This window comes from Maniola jurtina, chromosome Z (assembly GCF_905333055.1).
Source record: "Maniola jurtina chromosome Z, ilManJurt1.1, whole genome shotgun sequence".
NCBI lineage: Eukaryota > Metazoa > Arthropoda > Insecta > Lepidoptera > Nymphalidae > Maniola > Maniola jurtina.
The window spans coordinates 16,073,246-16,091,077 of record NC_060058.1 but is presented as its reverse complement, the minus strand read 5'-3'; the positions used below and the strand labels follow the sequence as shown (position 1 = coordinate 16,091,077).

Sequence of the window (17,832 nt, the reverse complement as noted above, 5' to 3'; positions counted from 1 at the left end):
TTATTTCAGTATTTCATTTTATTATAATCATAGCAACGTTGCTCATTATTTTGTCGTACGTCGAACCGTTAGCTGTGCTCCGTTGCACTTTTTCACCTGTACCTCGAGAACGGTAAGTTTTATAAAAATTTTGTTTAAATAAAAGTTGTAGCTAATTTTGTGACGAACAACTTTTCAATTTACATTATTATAAAAAAAATCATTTTTTCCTATCGAAAATAGCGTTGAAACACTTTTTTGATCCATTAGCGCCCTCTACTTTTGTATTTCAAGTCGGATGACGTCACTCCAATGACAAAAAATATAGTTCGCAATGCTTTCTACATTTTTTATTTAAAATCTTTTTCCTAAAACCAATAGTTTCCAAGAAAAAAGCATTTTAATTTTTTTTTATTCATTTTTTGAATTTCTAAAAATCAGCAATCAGCGCGACCTTTTTATTTTTCCTGTGACCTCTTGACATGCCCCCCTAACGATTCATTATGTCAAATTACGGTAGGTCTTTTTTCGGAGGGCAATTTACAAATTGACTGAACTATGATTGCACGTCGAACTTCGTAGTGCGTCGTCTCTGTTGCATATAAACGACACATAATATGTGACGTTTCGTCGGTCTCAACTCTCAACTACAGAGACAACGCTTTATGAAACCGTTAGGTATCTCTTTCTAAACTTTTGATATGCAATATTTCCTTGCAGGCAGGTACCATAGATTATCTACTGTAGCACGTACTGTATCTACTTAATTGTATCAAAACTATTACAACTAAATTTTTTTTTAAAGTTAAGATAAATTGTCTTTTGATAATTAACAGGATATATTAAAATTCTAAAAAAATTTCAAAAGAAAAATAAAACCGACCTCAAAAATCACAAACATTAAAAAGTAAAAAATATTATAATTTTTGTTTCTTCATGTGTAATGTATGTATGAAGTCGGGCGAGCTTCACACTTAGATTTTTAGTTTCTTCTATTATGCTCGCTCGACTTCATAAACTTACTTCATTTTTTACTTTTTAGTGTTCGTGGTTTTTTTTTTTTTGAAATTTTTTTATTTCACTATTTTTAGTGGCCCACTGTACTATAATATGCTATGTCCAGTTAAAACGCTACTGTTTACTAAGCTATTACACTGATCGCAAGCAATTTGCTCTTATCCATTGAGGAGTTCTGTTCTCCATCTTCGAAGATATTCATCAGATCTTCACCAAATTTATATGGGACCACCTGCAATGCCGTTTAAAAAATAAAACAATTCCAAATCGGTCCAGGCGTCTTTGAGTAACCGGGGAACATACATATATAAAAAGAAGATTCCGACGAATTGAGAACTTCCTCCATTTTTGAAGTCGGTTAAAAAAATTAAGTAAGCAAGTACAAGGAATTATTGCTTTGAATATCTTTAATTTAAAAACCATGGTCATGTTGTGCGACCATATAGGATTGCAATAAGGTCAAAATGTGGTAATTTAAGAATTAGGTTAAGTTATTATTGTAATCTGTTCTGGTTGTCAATAAATAAATAAATAAATAAATAAATAAATAAATAAAAATAAAGCCAGGTTTTTACAGAACAGTTTTTAAAGAACAAAATATGATCTAAAAACATATTTAAAAGTAATATTTACTTACGTAAGGAATAACTTACTGTCTGTTTGACCGTCTGTCGTGTCTGTCACGAAAACCTAAAGGGCAGGTACTTCCCTTTGACCTAGAATCGCGAAATTTGGCAGGTGGGTACGTCTTATAGCACAAGTAAAGGGAAAAATCCGAAAACCGTGAATGTGTGGTTTCATCACAAAAAAATGTGTTCATGAACAAATAATAATTAGTATTTTCAATTTTCAAAGTAAGATGATTATATCAAGTTGGGTATCGTGTGAAAGAATTTTACCTGTACATTTTAAAATAGATTTCTATTTTTTTTATGCATAATAGTTTTTGATTTATCGTGCCAAATGTCGGAAAAAATACACGAGTATGGAACCTTCGGCGCGTGAGTCTGACACACACTTGGCCGTTTTTTTTACGTAAATCAGGGAGAGCAGCTGCAGCGTCTTATCTTTTTACAAACGTACCTTTTCATGGTCTCATTTGTCAGACATCATTCTGGTAACGCCGCTGAAATGCCATAATTATGAGGGTAAATGGTGCGAGTATGTGCGCAAGCTGTTGCGCCGTGCGTTGAAAACGCCAACGCATCACGCAAGCCATCGCATTGAGATGGTAAGTATTTAACTATGTTTAATGTAAATCTTTAAGATAAATGTTTAAGATTATTATCAGCCCTTTACTCAGCTGACGGAGGGATCCCAAGCACTCTAGTACTCTAGGTACGTACAAGGTGTAACCAGAACGCAAGCAAAACTTAGGGTTATTATTATACTACCTAAACACAATCCAATGCCAATATTTTGTAGTTTTAGTGATTTAAGAGGGCTCTCTTCGTCACTCGTTTCATACAAACGTAGTTCCAATTTCATTTGAATATTACGCAACCAAAGTCCATCAAATTTTGCAGTCATATTCTAGAAACTAATATCTATGTCTGTGGTTTTCCAGATTTCTGTTAAAATATTCGGTTTCAAAGTTACGCGGTCTTATAAAACATACAAATCTTTGAGCCCCTGTAATTTTAAAACTACATATTTTTAGAAAAATCTAAAAAGCCACAGACACAGATATTAGTTTCTAGAATATATTGTCTGCAAAATTTCATGGACTTTGGTTGCTTAATATTCAAATGAAATTGGAACTACGATTGTATGAAACGAGTGACGGAGAGAGCCCTCTTAAATCACTAAAACTACAAAATATTGGCATTGGATTGCAATTTGATTGGCAAGCACGGAGCTTTCCTTCTTCTCCCCGACGAAAGCTCCGTGCTTGAATTTTGAATTTTAGGCTCATTGATTTGGTGTCTATGTAGCCGGCGGCGGTTAAACAGTGTCTGGCGATGTAACTGCCTGGCGGTTTCAGGAACTCACGTTGATTCAAGTGTAGGGATTGATTTAAGAGGAGTATATTTGTACAAGTGCTATAGTAGTTCTCAAAACAAACGTAGTTTGGTTCTCATTTTAACCCCCGACCCAAAAAGAGGGGTGTTATAAGTTTGACGTGTGTATCTGTGTATCGGGCTGTGGCATCGTAGCTCCTAAACTAATGAACCGATTTTAACTTAGTTTTCTTTGTTTGAAAGGTGGCTTGATCGAGACTGTTCTTAGCTATAATCCAAGAAAATCGGTTCAACCGTTTGAAAGTTATCAGCTCTTTTCTAGTTACTGTAATTTTCACTTGTCGGGGGTGTTATAAATTTTTAATTTACACTTGTAATAGTAACCACTCAAATGTTCATGGGATGCGGTAATTACTTAACATCAAGTGACCCGCGTGCTCGTTTGCTCGCAATTTTTTATTTAAAAAAAATTCAACTAGACGTTCTAAAAATTCTGTGTCTGTGTTTTTTCATATTTCTGTAAAACAGACAGACAGATAGACAAAAATTTAAAAAACGTGCGATTCTGTTTTGGTACAGTTCAAATAACATGCATATGAGGTTAATATGAGTAGTTATTTCGAAATTACAGACAGACACTTCAATTTTATTTATTATATTAAAGTACCTATAGATTATTATTCAAATGAGAACCAGATTACGTTTGTTAGGAGACCGCTGGGGAGCGCGCTAAGGAATCTTTAAGTTTTTTATTTGTATTTGTTAGATGATGGTATAAATTCGGAGACATTTTCGCTAGCTATAATTATAGGCCTCATAAGAAAGCTCTGAGTCACTCAGCGAGCAATGGAGAGAGGTAACTATGCTTGGAGTTTTTCTACGTGATCAAATCAGAAATGAGGAGATCCGTAAGAACCAGAGTAACCGACATAGATCAACGGATGGCGGTACTGAAGCTGATCCTGCACTCGTGGATGACTATGTACCTATATCTGATCCTGCACTCGTGGATGACTATGTACCTATAGCTGATCCTGCACTCGTGGATGACTATGTACCTATATCTGATCCTGCACTCGTGGATGACTATGTACCTATAGCTGATCCTGCACTCGTGAACGACTATGCACCCTATACCTGATTCTGCACTCGTGGATAACTATGTACCTATATCTGATCCTGCACTCGTGGACGACTATGTACCTATAGCTGATCCTGCACTCGTGGATGACTATGTACCTATAGCTGATCCTGCACTCGTGGATGACTATGTACCTATAGCTGATCCTGCACTCGTGGACGACTATGTACCTATAGCTGATCCTGCACTCGTGGACGACTATGTACCTATAGCTGATCCTGCACTCGTGAACGACTATGCACCCTATACCTGATTCTGCACTCGTGGATAACTATGTACCTATATCTGATCCTGCACTCGTGGACGACTATGTACCTATAGCTGATCCTGCACTCGTGGATGACTATGTACCTATAGCTGATCCTGCACTCGTGGATGACTATGTACCTATAGCTGATCCTGCACTCGTGGACGACTATGTACCTATAGCTGATCCTGCACTCGTGGATGACTATGTACCTATAGCTGATCCTGCACTCGTGAACGACTATGCACCCTATACCTGATTCTGCACTCGTGGATAACTATGTACCTATATCTGATCCTGCACTCGTGGACGACTATGTACCTATAGCTGATCCTGCACTCGTGGATGACTATGTACCTATAGCTGATCCTGCACTCGTGGATGACTATGTACCTATAGCTGATCCTGCACTCGTGGACGACTATGTACCTATAGCTGATCCTGCACTCGTGGACGACTATGTACCTATAGCTGATCCTGCACTCGTGAACGACTATGCACCCTATACCTGATTCTGCACTCGTGGATAACTATGTACCTATATCTGATCCTGCACTCGTGGACGACTATGTACCTATAGCTGATCCTGCACTCGTGGATGACTATGTACCTATAGCTGATCCTGCACTCGTGGATGACTATGTACCTATAGCTGATCCTGCACTCGTGGACGACTATGTACCTATAGCTGATCCTGCACTCGTGGATGACTATGTACCTATAGCTGATCCTGCACTCGTGAACGACTATGCACCCTATACCTGATTCTGCACTCGTGGATAACTATGTACCTATATCTGATCCTGCACTCGTGGACGACTATGTACCTATAGCTGATCCTGCACTCGTGGATGACTATGTACCTATAGCTGATCCTGCACTCGTGGATGACTATGTACCTATAGCTGATCCTGCACTCGTGGACGACTATGTACCTATAGCTGATCCTGCACTCGTGGACGACTATGTACCTATAGCTGATTCTGCACTCGTGGATGACTATGTACCTATAGCTGATCCTGCACTCGTGGATGACTATGTACCTATAGCTGATCCTGCACTCGTGGACGACTATGTACCTATATCTGATTCTGCACTCGTGGATAACTATGTACTTATATTTTATCTTGCACTCGTGGACGAGTATGTACTTGTATCTGATACTGCACTCGTGGACGAGTATGTACCTAAATCTGATCCTGCACTCGTGGACGACCATGTACCTATACCTGATCCTGCACTCGTGGACGAGTATGTACCTATACTCGTGGACCAGTAAGTGCCTATATCTGATCTGTTCTGTGATCTGAATATCTGATCCCGATGCAATGGGCGATTAACGCTAAAATGTTTCAGCTGTACCCAGTCTACCTTTACTATAATACTGTTTAGATTGGCACTTACCTTACTGGTATACTTACTTCGCATCGCGGTCGTCAATGGGGTGGGTATACGTTACAGGTGTCTTCTTTCCCCCCTCCCCACGGGGTGGAAAGAAGTTAGTATAGTGCTCTCTGTTACGTTATCCCATACAAATGATAGAGACAAAAATCTCAGTGGGTGCAAGCTATTTTGGGTCACTGAATGCCCATTGGGATTATCTAACAAAGAGAGTACCTGCTATACTCTAACTTCTTTCCGCAGATAGAGTAAAAGAGCTGCCAATAAAACTTAGAATGCATAGTAGGAACGGTAGGAACGGCATTCCGAACCAGTGGTAAATTATTTGACGATTCAAAAGCACTTGTAAAAGTTTATTTGAATAAAAATCTATTCTATTCTATTCTATTATTCTATAGATTTTGGGAACTCACTTGCCATATTTGCTCAAAGTATGTGTCAAACAGAACAAAAATGGCAAGCAAATTCTCAAAACTATATTATTTGAGTGGTTCATGTTCACTTTGCCTTGTTGGTCCAGTAAGTGTTTTCATTTTTAATTTTTACTATTAATCTAGATTCTAGATCCTCTACTTTTTAATGACGTACTTTAACCACACTCATGTGCTTTAACCGCACTCATGTGCTTTAAGGTGCCCACGCACTGTACGCGCGTCGCGGCTGGAGAGAATATTGTGCGGGGCGCCGACGCGACGCGCAGTTCCGCTGCAGTGCAGTTCAAGTGCGTGGGCACCTTTAACCGTCCGTCATTGCTATTTATGGCTACATCATTTCTTTTCTAGGGACTAAGCAAATCAAATTCAGTGGCGGACTAAGGGTGGGGCGTAGGGGCCGGTCCGTCTCGGGCCGCGGACCTAGGGGTCTCAATCTTGAGAAGTCCTTTAATTAAATCCCAAATAAGTTCAGAGTACAAAACAGCTCGAAGTTCGAGGCTCTAAGGTTGAGATCTATAGAGCGTACTTAACTTTGCTAAGACTTAAGTTTCAGTTAAAAAGAAACTTTATATCTGCGATATAACGCTGTCTCGTTTTAACAATGTCTTAAGTCAGAGCTAAGTCAAAATGCGCTCTATAGATCTCAGCCTTGATAATTAGAGTGATAAAATCTAATTTTTAGAGCAGAAAAGATTATTTCTGTAGGATTAAAGAACATTTTTTAATACGGACTACATCACTCTGGTCCACGATTGGCTTATTACCTTATATTCATTACAATATTCATATTATATGGTTATAAGACATGGTGCGCTTGTGAAATTATTCAGTAATTAGATGCTGATTTTGTAATAAGTCAGTGAATGATTTCCATAAAATTAAAGAAAACTGTTTACACTTGCTTCGCTTGCGATTATATTTTGTTATCAAATAATTATTTTCTTTACAGATCTCTTCGGGATCCAAAACCACGGCGACCTCATTCACCAAAGTCACCCCTGGCCCCCGGCTTAGTCCGCCGCTGGTAAGATTCCCCGCGGACGGGTTCTTTTCAATAATTAGTCAACACTAGTCTATAGTAGGTCGCTAACAAACTCTGTATTAGAATAAAGTTAATTGACTGTTTAGTTACAACAGTAGCAAAGAAAAAAAGTATGGTTTATTAAAACTAAATTCTCAACGGCATGAATAGAAGAGGTTTAGATAGAGGTGTGCCAGTCGGTGAAACAAGCAACCGCAGCGCCGCGCTGCGCCGCCGCGCGTCGCAGCGCACGGGCGCGGCGGCGCGGCGCGGCGCGGTGCGGTGCGCACGGGCGGGGACCGTCACCACTCCCGCGGCGTTCTTTTGTGAGGAATAATGCGAAATTATTCATTTATAGCGTTTATTCAATTTACATTTCACATTAAGTCCACATACAAAATAATATGTCGTAAGAATTATATTATTATTAAATATTAAATATGGATAGGTCAGCACTAAAATATTAATCGATAAAATACTGTCAAGACTAAAAGATACAATATGGTGAAACTTATAAAACAAAATTTCATTCAAGGATTTGTACTTGCAGAGAATTATAAACAAGGTAATCATTAATCATCGTCGGCAGTGTCGAAAACATAGAAACTGGCAAGGCAAGTAGTGCGTGCGTACTTCGGGGAAATCGCGGGCGACGGCGACAAACTCGAGCTGCGTACTGCGACGCGACGCGACGCGACAACGACCCGCCCGGCGCAACTGCGCGCGGACGTCGCACCGACGGTTAGTCTCAGCGGTTAGGTGACATGGAGGCAAACAGGCGCGCGACTCGGCGCGCCAGCGCGCAGGGCCGCGCGCACGCGGGGCATGCTCAAGGACAAAGCGGAGCGGGCCGCGCCGAGCGACCCGCCGACTACAGCACGGAGCTCAAGAGAACACAAAAAGCACGCAGTCAATTTTTTAATTTTCAGGGTTAATAAGGCGAAGTGAATCGTAATGTCTCAGCGCAGGCTCACATCACGAGAGAGTATTGGGTGAAAAATACATGTGACGACTCGTCAGAGGACGCGTCTCGTGTATCACGCAATATGTTCTACTTGGTAGAGATACTCGGTGACCGATACTTTTAGTAAACATCGTAGCGGTAAAGCGAAACAAAACAATCGTAGAATATTCGTGTCTCGTGTTAATCACATGTTCCGTGTGCCGGAGCCGCCGCAGCCGCCGCAGTCCAACTGCCCCGCGCCGCCGCGAGCTAGGACTATGTACACAAAAAGCTCAAATGTACAGCAAGGTTAGATGCAGTGTCGCACAAGTTAAACTATCGACTCGCGCGCCGGTCGGTGCTCGTCCGCCCGACCTCGCGCGGCTCCTGGCGATGCGTCGCGTCTGTCGCGTCGCGTGCGAACAGAGCGATCCTTGTGTTAGTAGGTACAGGAGATGTAACGATCCGAGCTCTGCGACTCGTAGAAGGCTTCCATTCAATTGTTTCCAACAGGATGGCAGACGAAGTCGTCGAGTTTTTATTAAAGTGTGGGTAAATGTATATACAGTGGAGTCATTTTATTTCAGACGATATAAAAGATGGCCTTGTTTGTTACAGCATAGATCGCGGGGTAGGTATGTTACAAAAGCTGTAGTCGATTATTACTCGAAAGGGTGATCGCGTTCAACCCGAACCACGATATCGATACACGAAATCAATCGTTAAGAGACGAGACTAGAGTGATGACAGAATGATTCTACTGCTGTCCAGATATTGAAATATAATACAGGAAAGATTAGTTGCGGACTATGAGAGAGTATTAAAGATGAAGCGTATATTGCATCGTGTCGCTTACGGGATGCGCTTAAGGTTTCGAGTATAGACCGCGATGACGTCACGGGTCGTCGTCGGTGACGTGATCGCGGTCGGTGGGCGGTTGTGCGTGCGGGCGGGGTCGTCAGTTCGGAACCGCTACGATCATATTGGTGTCGCGTGTCGCGTGTCGCGTGTTGTCGCCTGTCAGCCGAGTACAGTGGTAAGTAGTTTTCACCCGATCTCACTGAGGTACAGAGATGAACAGAGACGCTACGTTAATGGATTAAGAGTGCGCGACGCGAGCTCGCTGCCTGTGTCTATGTCTTACTTTTGACGACTAGCTTGGCCGAAGTCTCGGCCTGGCCGGCGGCGGTGGTAGCGCGGCAGGTGAACGTGCCCGAGTCCTCCTCGTACGTGTTGCCGATCAGCAGCACGGCGTTGTCCCCCTCGTGGATCATCTGCGAACAACACCAGCACTCTTCACTTATGCCGTCAACGTCAAGGCATATGCTTAATTTAAATCTCGACAAACTAGCCGTCTTACACCCCATTTCTCACTTTGTTTATCAGTCACTTGATTTATCTATAGAATTCTAAACAAGATAAAATCTGTAAGCTTAGTAATAAATAAGTTTGCTAGAATTTTGGAATGAAAGCCGATCAGTCTCCGAAGCGCACTCTTCGAGGCCTGGCGTTCTGTCAAGTAGATCGCCTAGTGGCACCTCGGCCGAGCGAAAGTTAACGTTGATATAAAAAAATGAGGAAAAAAAAATGAAGGTACGCGATATTCACCTGGAAATCGGGGGTCTCCGGTATGAGCGCGCCTTCCCGGAGCCACTGGATCGTTGGTTTGACCTTGCTGGTCACTTTGGTCTTGAACTGCGCCGGCTGGCCCTCGAAGACGACGAGGTCTCGCAGCGGCGTGAGCGCAGGTGCGCCGGTGGGCGCCTCGGCCGCCACGCGCAGGCGCGCGTTGGTAGCGGTGCGTCCCGCGGGGTTGGTGGCCACGCAGCGGTACTCGCCCTCGTCCTCAGGGAACGCCTCTGAGATGTGCAGCACGCAATCGTCCACCGTGCGTGACATCTGGAAGTACTTGGAGGGCTTGATCAGCCGGTCGCCCTTGTACCACTGTACGGTGGGTGCGGGCCGGCCCGAGATCTTGCACTCGAACTCGATTGCCTGGCCTTCGGCGACCGTCCGGTCCTGCAGCGGCTCCAGCACCTCGGGCGGTGCGGAGGTGGCCTCGCTCTTGGGCTTGGAGCGTGCGCGAGTCGCGGGCGCGGTCACGACGCACTCAGCGTCGCAGCGTGCCTCGCCCGCGCCATTGATCGCCACGCACTCGTATTTACCCGAGTCCTGTGGATACGCCTCGAGGATGAGCAGGGTGTGTACTTCGTCCTCCTCGAGGATCTTGTTCTTGATGTCGGGCTGAACCTTCTTGCCGTTCTTTAGCCAGTAGACGTCGATCGGCTTGGTGCCCGTCACCTTGGTGTCGAAGCGCACTAGTTGTCCCGAAGCAACGTTGACGTTCTGCGCCGTCAGCGTGAAGCTGGGCGGCACGAGGCCTCCGCGGCCCTGTCGCCGACGCTCCTCCACGACGAGGTTGGCGCTGCACTTGGCGGTACCGCCGCGGTTTTCGGCCACGGCGGCGAACACGGCCGAGTCCTCGACGAACACTCGCCTGATTATGAGTATAGATTTGGTACTGAAGGTGTGAATCTGGAAGTCCGGTGAGTTCTTGATGGGGAAGTTCTCGCGGTACCATTTGATGGTCGGCAACGGGTCGCCATCGAACTCCACCTCGAACCTTGCCTGTTCGTGTTCAAAGACGCGGCACGGCTGCATCTTCTTCGTGAAGACGGGCGGGTTGCTGGGCTGCACGACGCCCTCGACCACGCGCTCCTGCGTCTGCGCCTTGTGCTCCATCTCTGTCGTCTCCGTGGAGGTTATTTTGCGCGTGATCTCCGTGTCACCGACGACCTCCTTCTGAATTTGTTTTTGCTTCGCAACATGAATCTCCTTGCCGTGAACGGTGGACTCGGACGGATCGGGAATCTTAGGTTTCTGAATGATTCTCTTTTGCGTTTGGTTTTCAACAACTTCCTCGGTTTCCCTGAAATGAGAGAATTATTTAAGTCGATCATGAACCAGTATCGCTGGTTGGCAGAAAGCGCCTCATTAAGTAGGATGATACTCACAGGTGGTCCAGATAGCGCTGCGCCATGGCACGCGCCACTGTGGGCGCGCTGGGCGCGGCGGGCGCGAAATGGTGCGCGCCTTCGCGGTGGCGGTTCTCCTTGACTAGCTGCTCGTTCTCCAACTCCTGCAGCTTGTTGTAGTACTCTTCACTCTTCTTCTTCTTCACGGTCTGCTGCCATTCCGTCTCCGCGTCCTTCACGATTTTCGACTTCAGCTCGGGCCTGTGGTCGATGACGCCCTGCCGTTGCATGGCCTGTCTCTCCTCAAAGGTCTTCTCCAGCTCGGTCTCGCCGCGCTGATATTGCGTCGTTTCGTCGTACCAGGCTGCGGAATCATTGAAAGAAGTTGACGGATCGCTCGATTCAACTCGTTTAATTCGATTCAAACTTCAAAACATACCTCTGCTAGAATCCGAAGCTAAGCCTGCAGAAGCGGGAGATTAGCGGCACACTAACGGCACTTCCTCGCGCGGGGAAGTCACAGAGGCGGGCGGAGCGGGGAAAGCGGGGAAGGCTGCGGGAGGTGTTCCGGAGCGAGTGTGCTAAAGCGTGTGAAGTGTGTGTGACTCGTGGGCGTGTGTTAGTGCAGCGGAACGAGCCCTAGTCGTACCCTCGCATCGGAAGGTCGCCAGCGAGGAATCGGCTCACGACCGACCGACGTGGAGTTCGATAAGCTTTGAATAACTCAAACGTGTCGGATGTAAAGGTGTTGGGAACTTACGCCGTGGCGCGTTTTTGAGTACTCCTCTGTAATCGTCGTGCCTCGGGACGACGCGCAGCTCGGTGACGGCGAGCGCCTCGCCGGCAGAGCTGCGCGCGATCACCTCTATCTTGCCGGTGTCGTACTGGCGCGTCTTGGGGATGTCGAGGTGATACATTCCGTCATAAGTCAGCTTGTATCTGGATCCCTGAAAAATTAAATAAGGCTCTAATTATTATCATTTACTAGAATTCAAAAATGACTTACAAAATTAATAAAAAATGTACCCAGCATGATACGAATTGGAATAAATAGAATCAGACATAGTCAAGTGTGATGCGACACTTACGTTGACGATGGTGTTGCCGTTGATGAGCCACATGACGCGCGGCTTGGGGTGTCCGGTGACGCGGCAGCAAAAGCGTGCCCACTCGCCCTCCTGCACACTGCAGGGCTCCGGCTTGCTCACGAACACGGGCGCGGACCGCGGCTTGCTCTCCTCCACCGCCTGCTCGGGCGCACTGGAACGGGAAATGAACATTACGTAAGCAAAACCGAGAACTGTACCCTTAAGTATGATTTTGCATCTCAAGTACTCACCAATTTCGATAGTCGAAACAAAATATCGTCAAAGTAAAATTGACTTAAAATACATTGACATAAAGTTAAAAATTCAATACCATTGATTTTAATTTCGCAACTTATCCGCTTGAAGCGCTGGCTGTAAACATATGTAAAAACTTGAGCATTAAAACCACGCAGTTAAGGGCCATTTCACTTTAACGCTAAAGTGCTTCGACTCTCAAATACTATCAACGTTGGCGAACAGTAAAATCTCGTACTGATGGTACTGAGAAATCTATACTCGTCGTGAAATCTACGAAAGAGGGGTGGGATACTCACACTTGCCAAGAGGCCTCCATCTCGCGAATGCGCTCGATACTCTTCATGTGTTTGGGCAGCTGCGACTCGTAGACTATGCCCGGCTTGCCCGCGGTCTGGATGACGGCGCGCGTCTCGTCCTGCCCGTACAGATTGGTGGCACGGCACAGGTACTCGCCGCTGTCCTCCGGGTACACCCAGCCGAAGTTCATCGCCACGTAGCCGAAGTCGTAGATCGGCGTGAATCGGTTCTCTGGAACAATACATTTATATGTGTAATATTACGCTATGATAACGTTTCTAACGAGCTTTTATTTATCACAACCAATTTTATATTTCATTGATATATGACGTAACGATATCGTTCAGAAGAGTACTCACTGTGTAACAGAGGCTTGCCATTGAAAAACCACTCCACCTTCATATTCGGGTCTCCTACGGGTGCCAGCTGGCACTCGAACTTTGTGGACTCCATCTCAACCAGAGTGGTCTGGCTTTGGATCTGCGTCACGAACCGTGGCGGCTGTTTCTTGTCCACGTCGTACAGGTCGTCCTCTGTCAGGAACACCTCAGAGGTGTACTTTTTGATCGTTGCCTCCATTTGAGTCAAAGCTTCTGACTTCTTCATTCCCTTAGGCACTTGATTCTGAAGGATGATATCTGGTAATTCTGCATTGATAAATAATAAATATATCAGTCAGATTGAACAAAAGCAGGTAAGCAGAAACAAAGAGTCGATAAAAACTTACTTTTACAGGACACGGTCGCCTTCGTGAAATCTTCTCCGAAGTCGTTGACCGCTCGGCAGACGTATTCACCAGAATCTTCGGCGTAGACGTACAGGATATCGAGAGAAACGAATCCCATATCGTACACGGTTCGGAATCTGTGACCGGATGGCAGTAGCTTGCCGTTTCTGTACCACTCGACGCGTAGCTTGGGATCTTCTTTCGGCTCAACACGGCACTCGAAACGAATGGATTCAGACTCCTCGACCGTGTGCGACTGAATCTGGGTGATGAACTTGGGCGGCGTGCTGATGACGGGCTCCTCTTTGGGCGCATCCCGCATGTGGCCGCGCTCAAGCTCCTTGATCTTCTCGCCACTCATGCCGTGTGGCAGCTGCGAGTCGAGCACGACGTCGCGCTTGGTGCTGCACGTAACCTTGGCCGTGGTGGTGGCCGAGCCCCAGCGGTTGGTGGCGCGGCACGTGTACTCGCCCGCGTCGCGCGTGTACACGTAGTCGATGTCCAGAGCGATGAAGCCGAAGTCATTCAACATGTGCACGCGCGAGCCCGTGGCGAAGGGTCTGCCGTTGCAGAACCAATCAATTCTCATCGTTGGGTCACCGACAGGTTCGACGCGGCAGTCGAAGTGGACGGGTCCACCTTCCGCCACGTCCAGGTTGTCCTTGATTTCAACGGTGAATTTGGGAGGATTCGGTTTTTCATCCTCGATCGTAATTTCCTCGCGTTTGTGTAGAGTCTCCTCCAGCTTCTGTATGCTCTCGGTTCCCGATTTGAACTGCGATGGCAACTGGGGTTCGAGAATGATACCTTGTCTGCCTTTGACTTGAAGCTTACAGGACACGGTGGCCTCGCCGTGCTTGTTCGTTGCCTTGCAGGTGTAGAGGCCAGCGTCACGCTGGTATACGCCACCGACCTCTAAGATGACGAATCCGAAGTCGTTGATTGTCTTCACTCTCGAGCCAGTCAGCAGCGGCTTGCCATTGTGATACCACTCTACCGTCATGCTGGAGTCGTTGACCGGCACGAGGCGACACTCGAAGTGTGCCGATGAATTTTCTTGTAAAACGAGGTCAGACGGCGTAGTGATGAACTCCGGCGGGTTGCCGCTTTCGGCTTCGGGCGTCAGATTGTCCGCAGTTCCGGAATAGCCCTCCAAGGCTGCGATCTTGTCGATGGTACCTTCCATGCCTTTGGGCAATTGAGATTCCAAAATGATGTTCCTCTTTCCTTGTACTTTCATCGTAGCAGTCGTTACTGCTTCACCGTAGTCATTGTACGCTTTACACAAGTATTCACCGGAGTCTTCTGGATAAGTGGGTGAAATTTCCAGAATAACAAACCCGAAGTCGCAGAAAGTTCTGAACCTTGATCCGGTCTTCAATGATTTTCCATTCCAAAACCACTCCACCTAGAAGAAATAGAAAGGTAAAAATGGAAGAATACATTTCAGTTAGTACCGATCGATACCAATACATTGTATATATAACTAAGCTCTTACCTTAAGCTTGGGGTCATCAGTGGGCAACAGTCGCGCTTCGAAATGCGCGTTTTCGCCCTCTCTCAGATTTTCAATATTTGACAATGGAACAGTAAATACTGGTGCTTTTCCACGTTTTTCCTCTACTTCAGTATCCTTTCTGCGAACCATGGAATCTTCCAACGTCTGTAGCTTTTCTAACCCACCTTCCATGCCCTGTTAAAAAATTGTTTTATGTATAAATTAACAAATTTTAAAGTAAAAGTTTCCAAAGGCTTTTAAAAGTAGCTTCACGGCTTAGTACTCGTACATACCCGCGGGAGTTGCGAGTCCAAGATCAAGTTTTCCTTCGATGTACACTTCAGCGTGGCTTTTGTTGAATCGCGTCCCAATTTGTTTGTAGCCACACATTCATATTCTCCTGAATTTTCTTCGTAACAATACAAAATATCTAAAATTACAATTCCGAAGTCATGGAAAGTTCTATATCTATGTCCATGTGGTAACTTTTTGCCGTTGCATAACCATTCAACTTTAAGGTCGGGGTCATCCACCGGTACCAATCTAGCTTCAAAGTGAGCACTTTGCCCTTCGACCAATTTGGTAACATCTTGGATTTGAGTGATGAACCTTGGCGGCTCTGCTGAAGCGGGCGCAGGGGCCTGTTGCTGCAGCCCTTGCAGACTCTCCAGCTCGCGAATCTTAGCCAACGACTCAGGTTGCAAGCTGTCGTAATAAACGCCGCTTCTGCCGTAGCAGGATATAGTGGCTTTGGTAAAATCTTCTCCGTATTTGTTGTAGGCTCGACAGACGTATTCTCCTGCGTCGTGGTTCTGTGTGTAAGCTATATCGAGCACCACGAATCCGAAGTCGGAAATCGTTTTAATTCTTGTAGAGTGACGCATCGGCTGACCGTTATGATACCATTCTATTTTCATATCGGGATCATCGACCGGGACTACAGTGCATTCGAAGTGGGCTGCTTGTCCGTCTTTGAGGCCTTCAATGTTTTGTAGTTGGGTCGTAAATCTAGGCTTTTGACCCTTGCTCTTGTCGACGCATTCAAGCTTCACGCTTATTTCGGCCTGTCCCCACTTGTTGGTAGCCCTGCATGAATAAATTCCGGAGTCTGAAGTTTTGGTTCCGAGTATTTCAAGCACTACCATGCCGAAGGCATACACAGTACGTATGCGATGACTCGCCTCAATGGTTTTGCCATTGTAAAACCATTCAATAACCATTGATTGGTCACCGGTGGGTATTAAAGTGGCTTCGTAATGAGCGATCTGTCCTTCACTTACATCGGTGATGTCTTCGAACACCGTCACAAACTCAGGCGCTCGTCCTAAGTCGTCGTCGGGCATCTGTCCAGGCTCCCTACGAAGGGATTCTTCCAGATTTTGGATTTTCTCCAATCCCTCTTTGCCTTTGGGATGTTGGGTCCTTTCAATTAGATTTTCCTTGCTCGTACAGTAAATCGTCGAAGAAGTGAACGCTTCGCCTCGTTTATTAAAAGCTTTACACGTATAGATACCGCTGTCTCTTTCATATACATCTGTCAGGTCTAACGTGACAAAGCCAAAATCACTCCTAACCTTGAAACGTGATCCTTGTTCTAAAACTTTTCCATTGAAATACCATTCAATCTTAAGATCGGGATCGTTCTTAGGCTCCACTTGACCCTCTAGGTGAAGCGCTTGTCCTTCGATTAATTGATGTTCAGGAGCAACTGGAACTATCCATTCCGGTTTGGGATATTCCGCATCTGGAACGGAAGGCCTTCGTCCCTTGGCGAGCCTAGCTTCTTCCGCTTGTTCTACTGCGTCTAAACCAGCTTTGCCTTGAGGGTGTTGGGTATCTAGATAGATGTGCTTGTCTCCAGTACATCTCAGTGTGCCAGATGTCGTCGCGGAGCCCTTGCTATTAGTAGCTTTACAAGTGTAGATGCCGGAATCTTCTTCATACGTATGAGTCATGTCTAATGACACGTAGCTGAAGTCATGCGTGCTCTTGTATCGCGTGCCTGACGGTAAAGGCTTGTTGTTGAAAAACCACTCGATGTGTAGAGTGGGATCTCTGGATGGTTCGACGTTACACTCAAAGTGAATATTATCGCCTTCCTTGCATATTATGTTATTTAGATGAGATATAAATACGGGTGTTTCGTAAACTGGCTCCGCTGCTTCCGGTTTACCGGGTTTTGGTTGCTCCAAGGCGCCAATTCGGTCCAAAGATTCTGGATGAAGCGAGTCTCCAAGCAACCAGTGCCGATCCTCTATCTTTATCGATGCAGTGGAAACAGCTTCTCCTATGAGATTAATCGCCTTGCACGTGTATATACCCGAATCATCGAATCTTACCGAATTTATTGAAAGAGTAACTAAACCGAAATCGAAAGTGCTCTTCAGCCTCGCACCGGTAGTTAACGACATACCGTTCTTGAACCACTCAACGCGCAGATGTGGATCAGTGCGAGGCTCTACTTGGGCTTCCAAGTGGACGTGCTGCCCTTCAACCAGCTTGTCATAGCTCAGAAGATGGGTGGTGAAGATAGGGGCTTGCTGTACTCCCGGCTCGACGAACTGTTCTGGGACTTTGTTCATTGCGGCTTCCTTCAATTGAATTTGTTCCCAAGCCTCGGGTCTCATGGCCTCATCGATGATGGTCGATTTGGTCTTCACTTTGAGGGAAGTAGATGAGACTGTACTTCCTGCATTATTGATAGCTTTGCACATGTACAGACCCGCGTCGCCCTGTACTACCGAATTTATGTCTAACGTGACGAATCCAAAGTCGTGCGTGGTGCGGAAACGTGAACCTGCGACGAGAAGATTACTGTTAGCATTAGCAAAGAACCGTAATAGCC

General features: G+C 45.6%; 1 protein-coding gene across 1 annotated transcript in view; it reads right to left on the bottom strand.

Moving 5' to 3' along the window:
• Positions 1-17,832, bottom strand: part of LOC123880526 (titin) — a 142,530-nt gene that overhangs the window by 88,858 nt on the left and 35,840 nt on the right. The window contains exons 12-21 of the mRNA XM_045928674.1: positions 15,281-17,784; positions 14,988-15,182; positions 13,490-14,897; positions 13,122-13,409; positions 12,762-12,993; positions 12,208-12,379; positions 11,880-12,066; positions 11,159-11,483; positions 9,753-11,073; positions 9,289-9,418 (exon numbers count right to left, since the gene is read on the bottom strand). Coding sequence (XP_045784630.1) covers positions 9,289-9,418; positions 9,753-11,073; positions 11,159-11,483; positions 11,880-12,066; positions 12,208-12,379; positions 12,762-12,993; positions 13,122-13,409; positions 13,490-14,897; positions 14,988-15,182; positions 15,281-17,784 — 6,762 coding nt within the window. The remainder of the gene's footprint in view (positions 1-9,288; positions 9,419-9,752; positions 11,074-11,158; positions 11,484-11,879; positions 12,067-12,207; positions 12,380-12,761; positions 12,994-13,121; positions 13,410-13,489; positions 14,898-14,987; positions 15,183-15,280; positions 17,785-17,832) is intronic.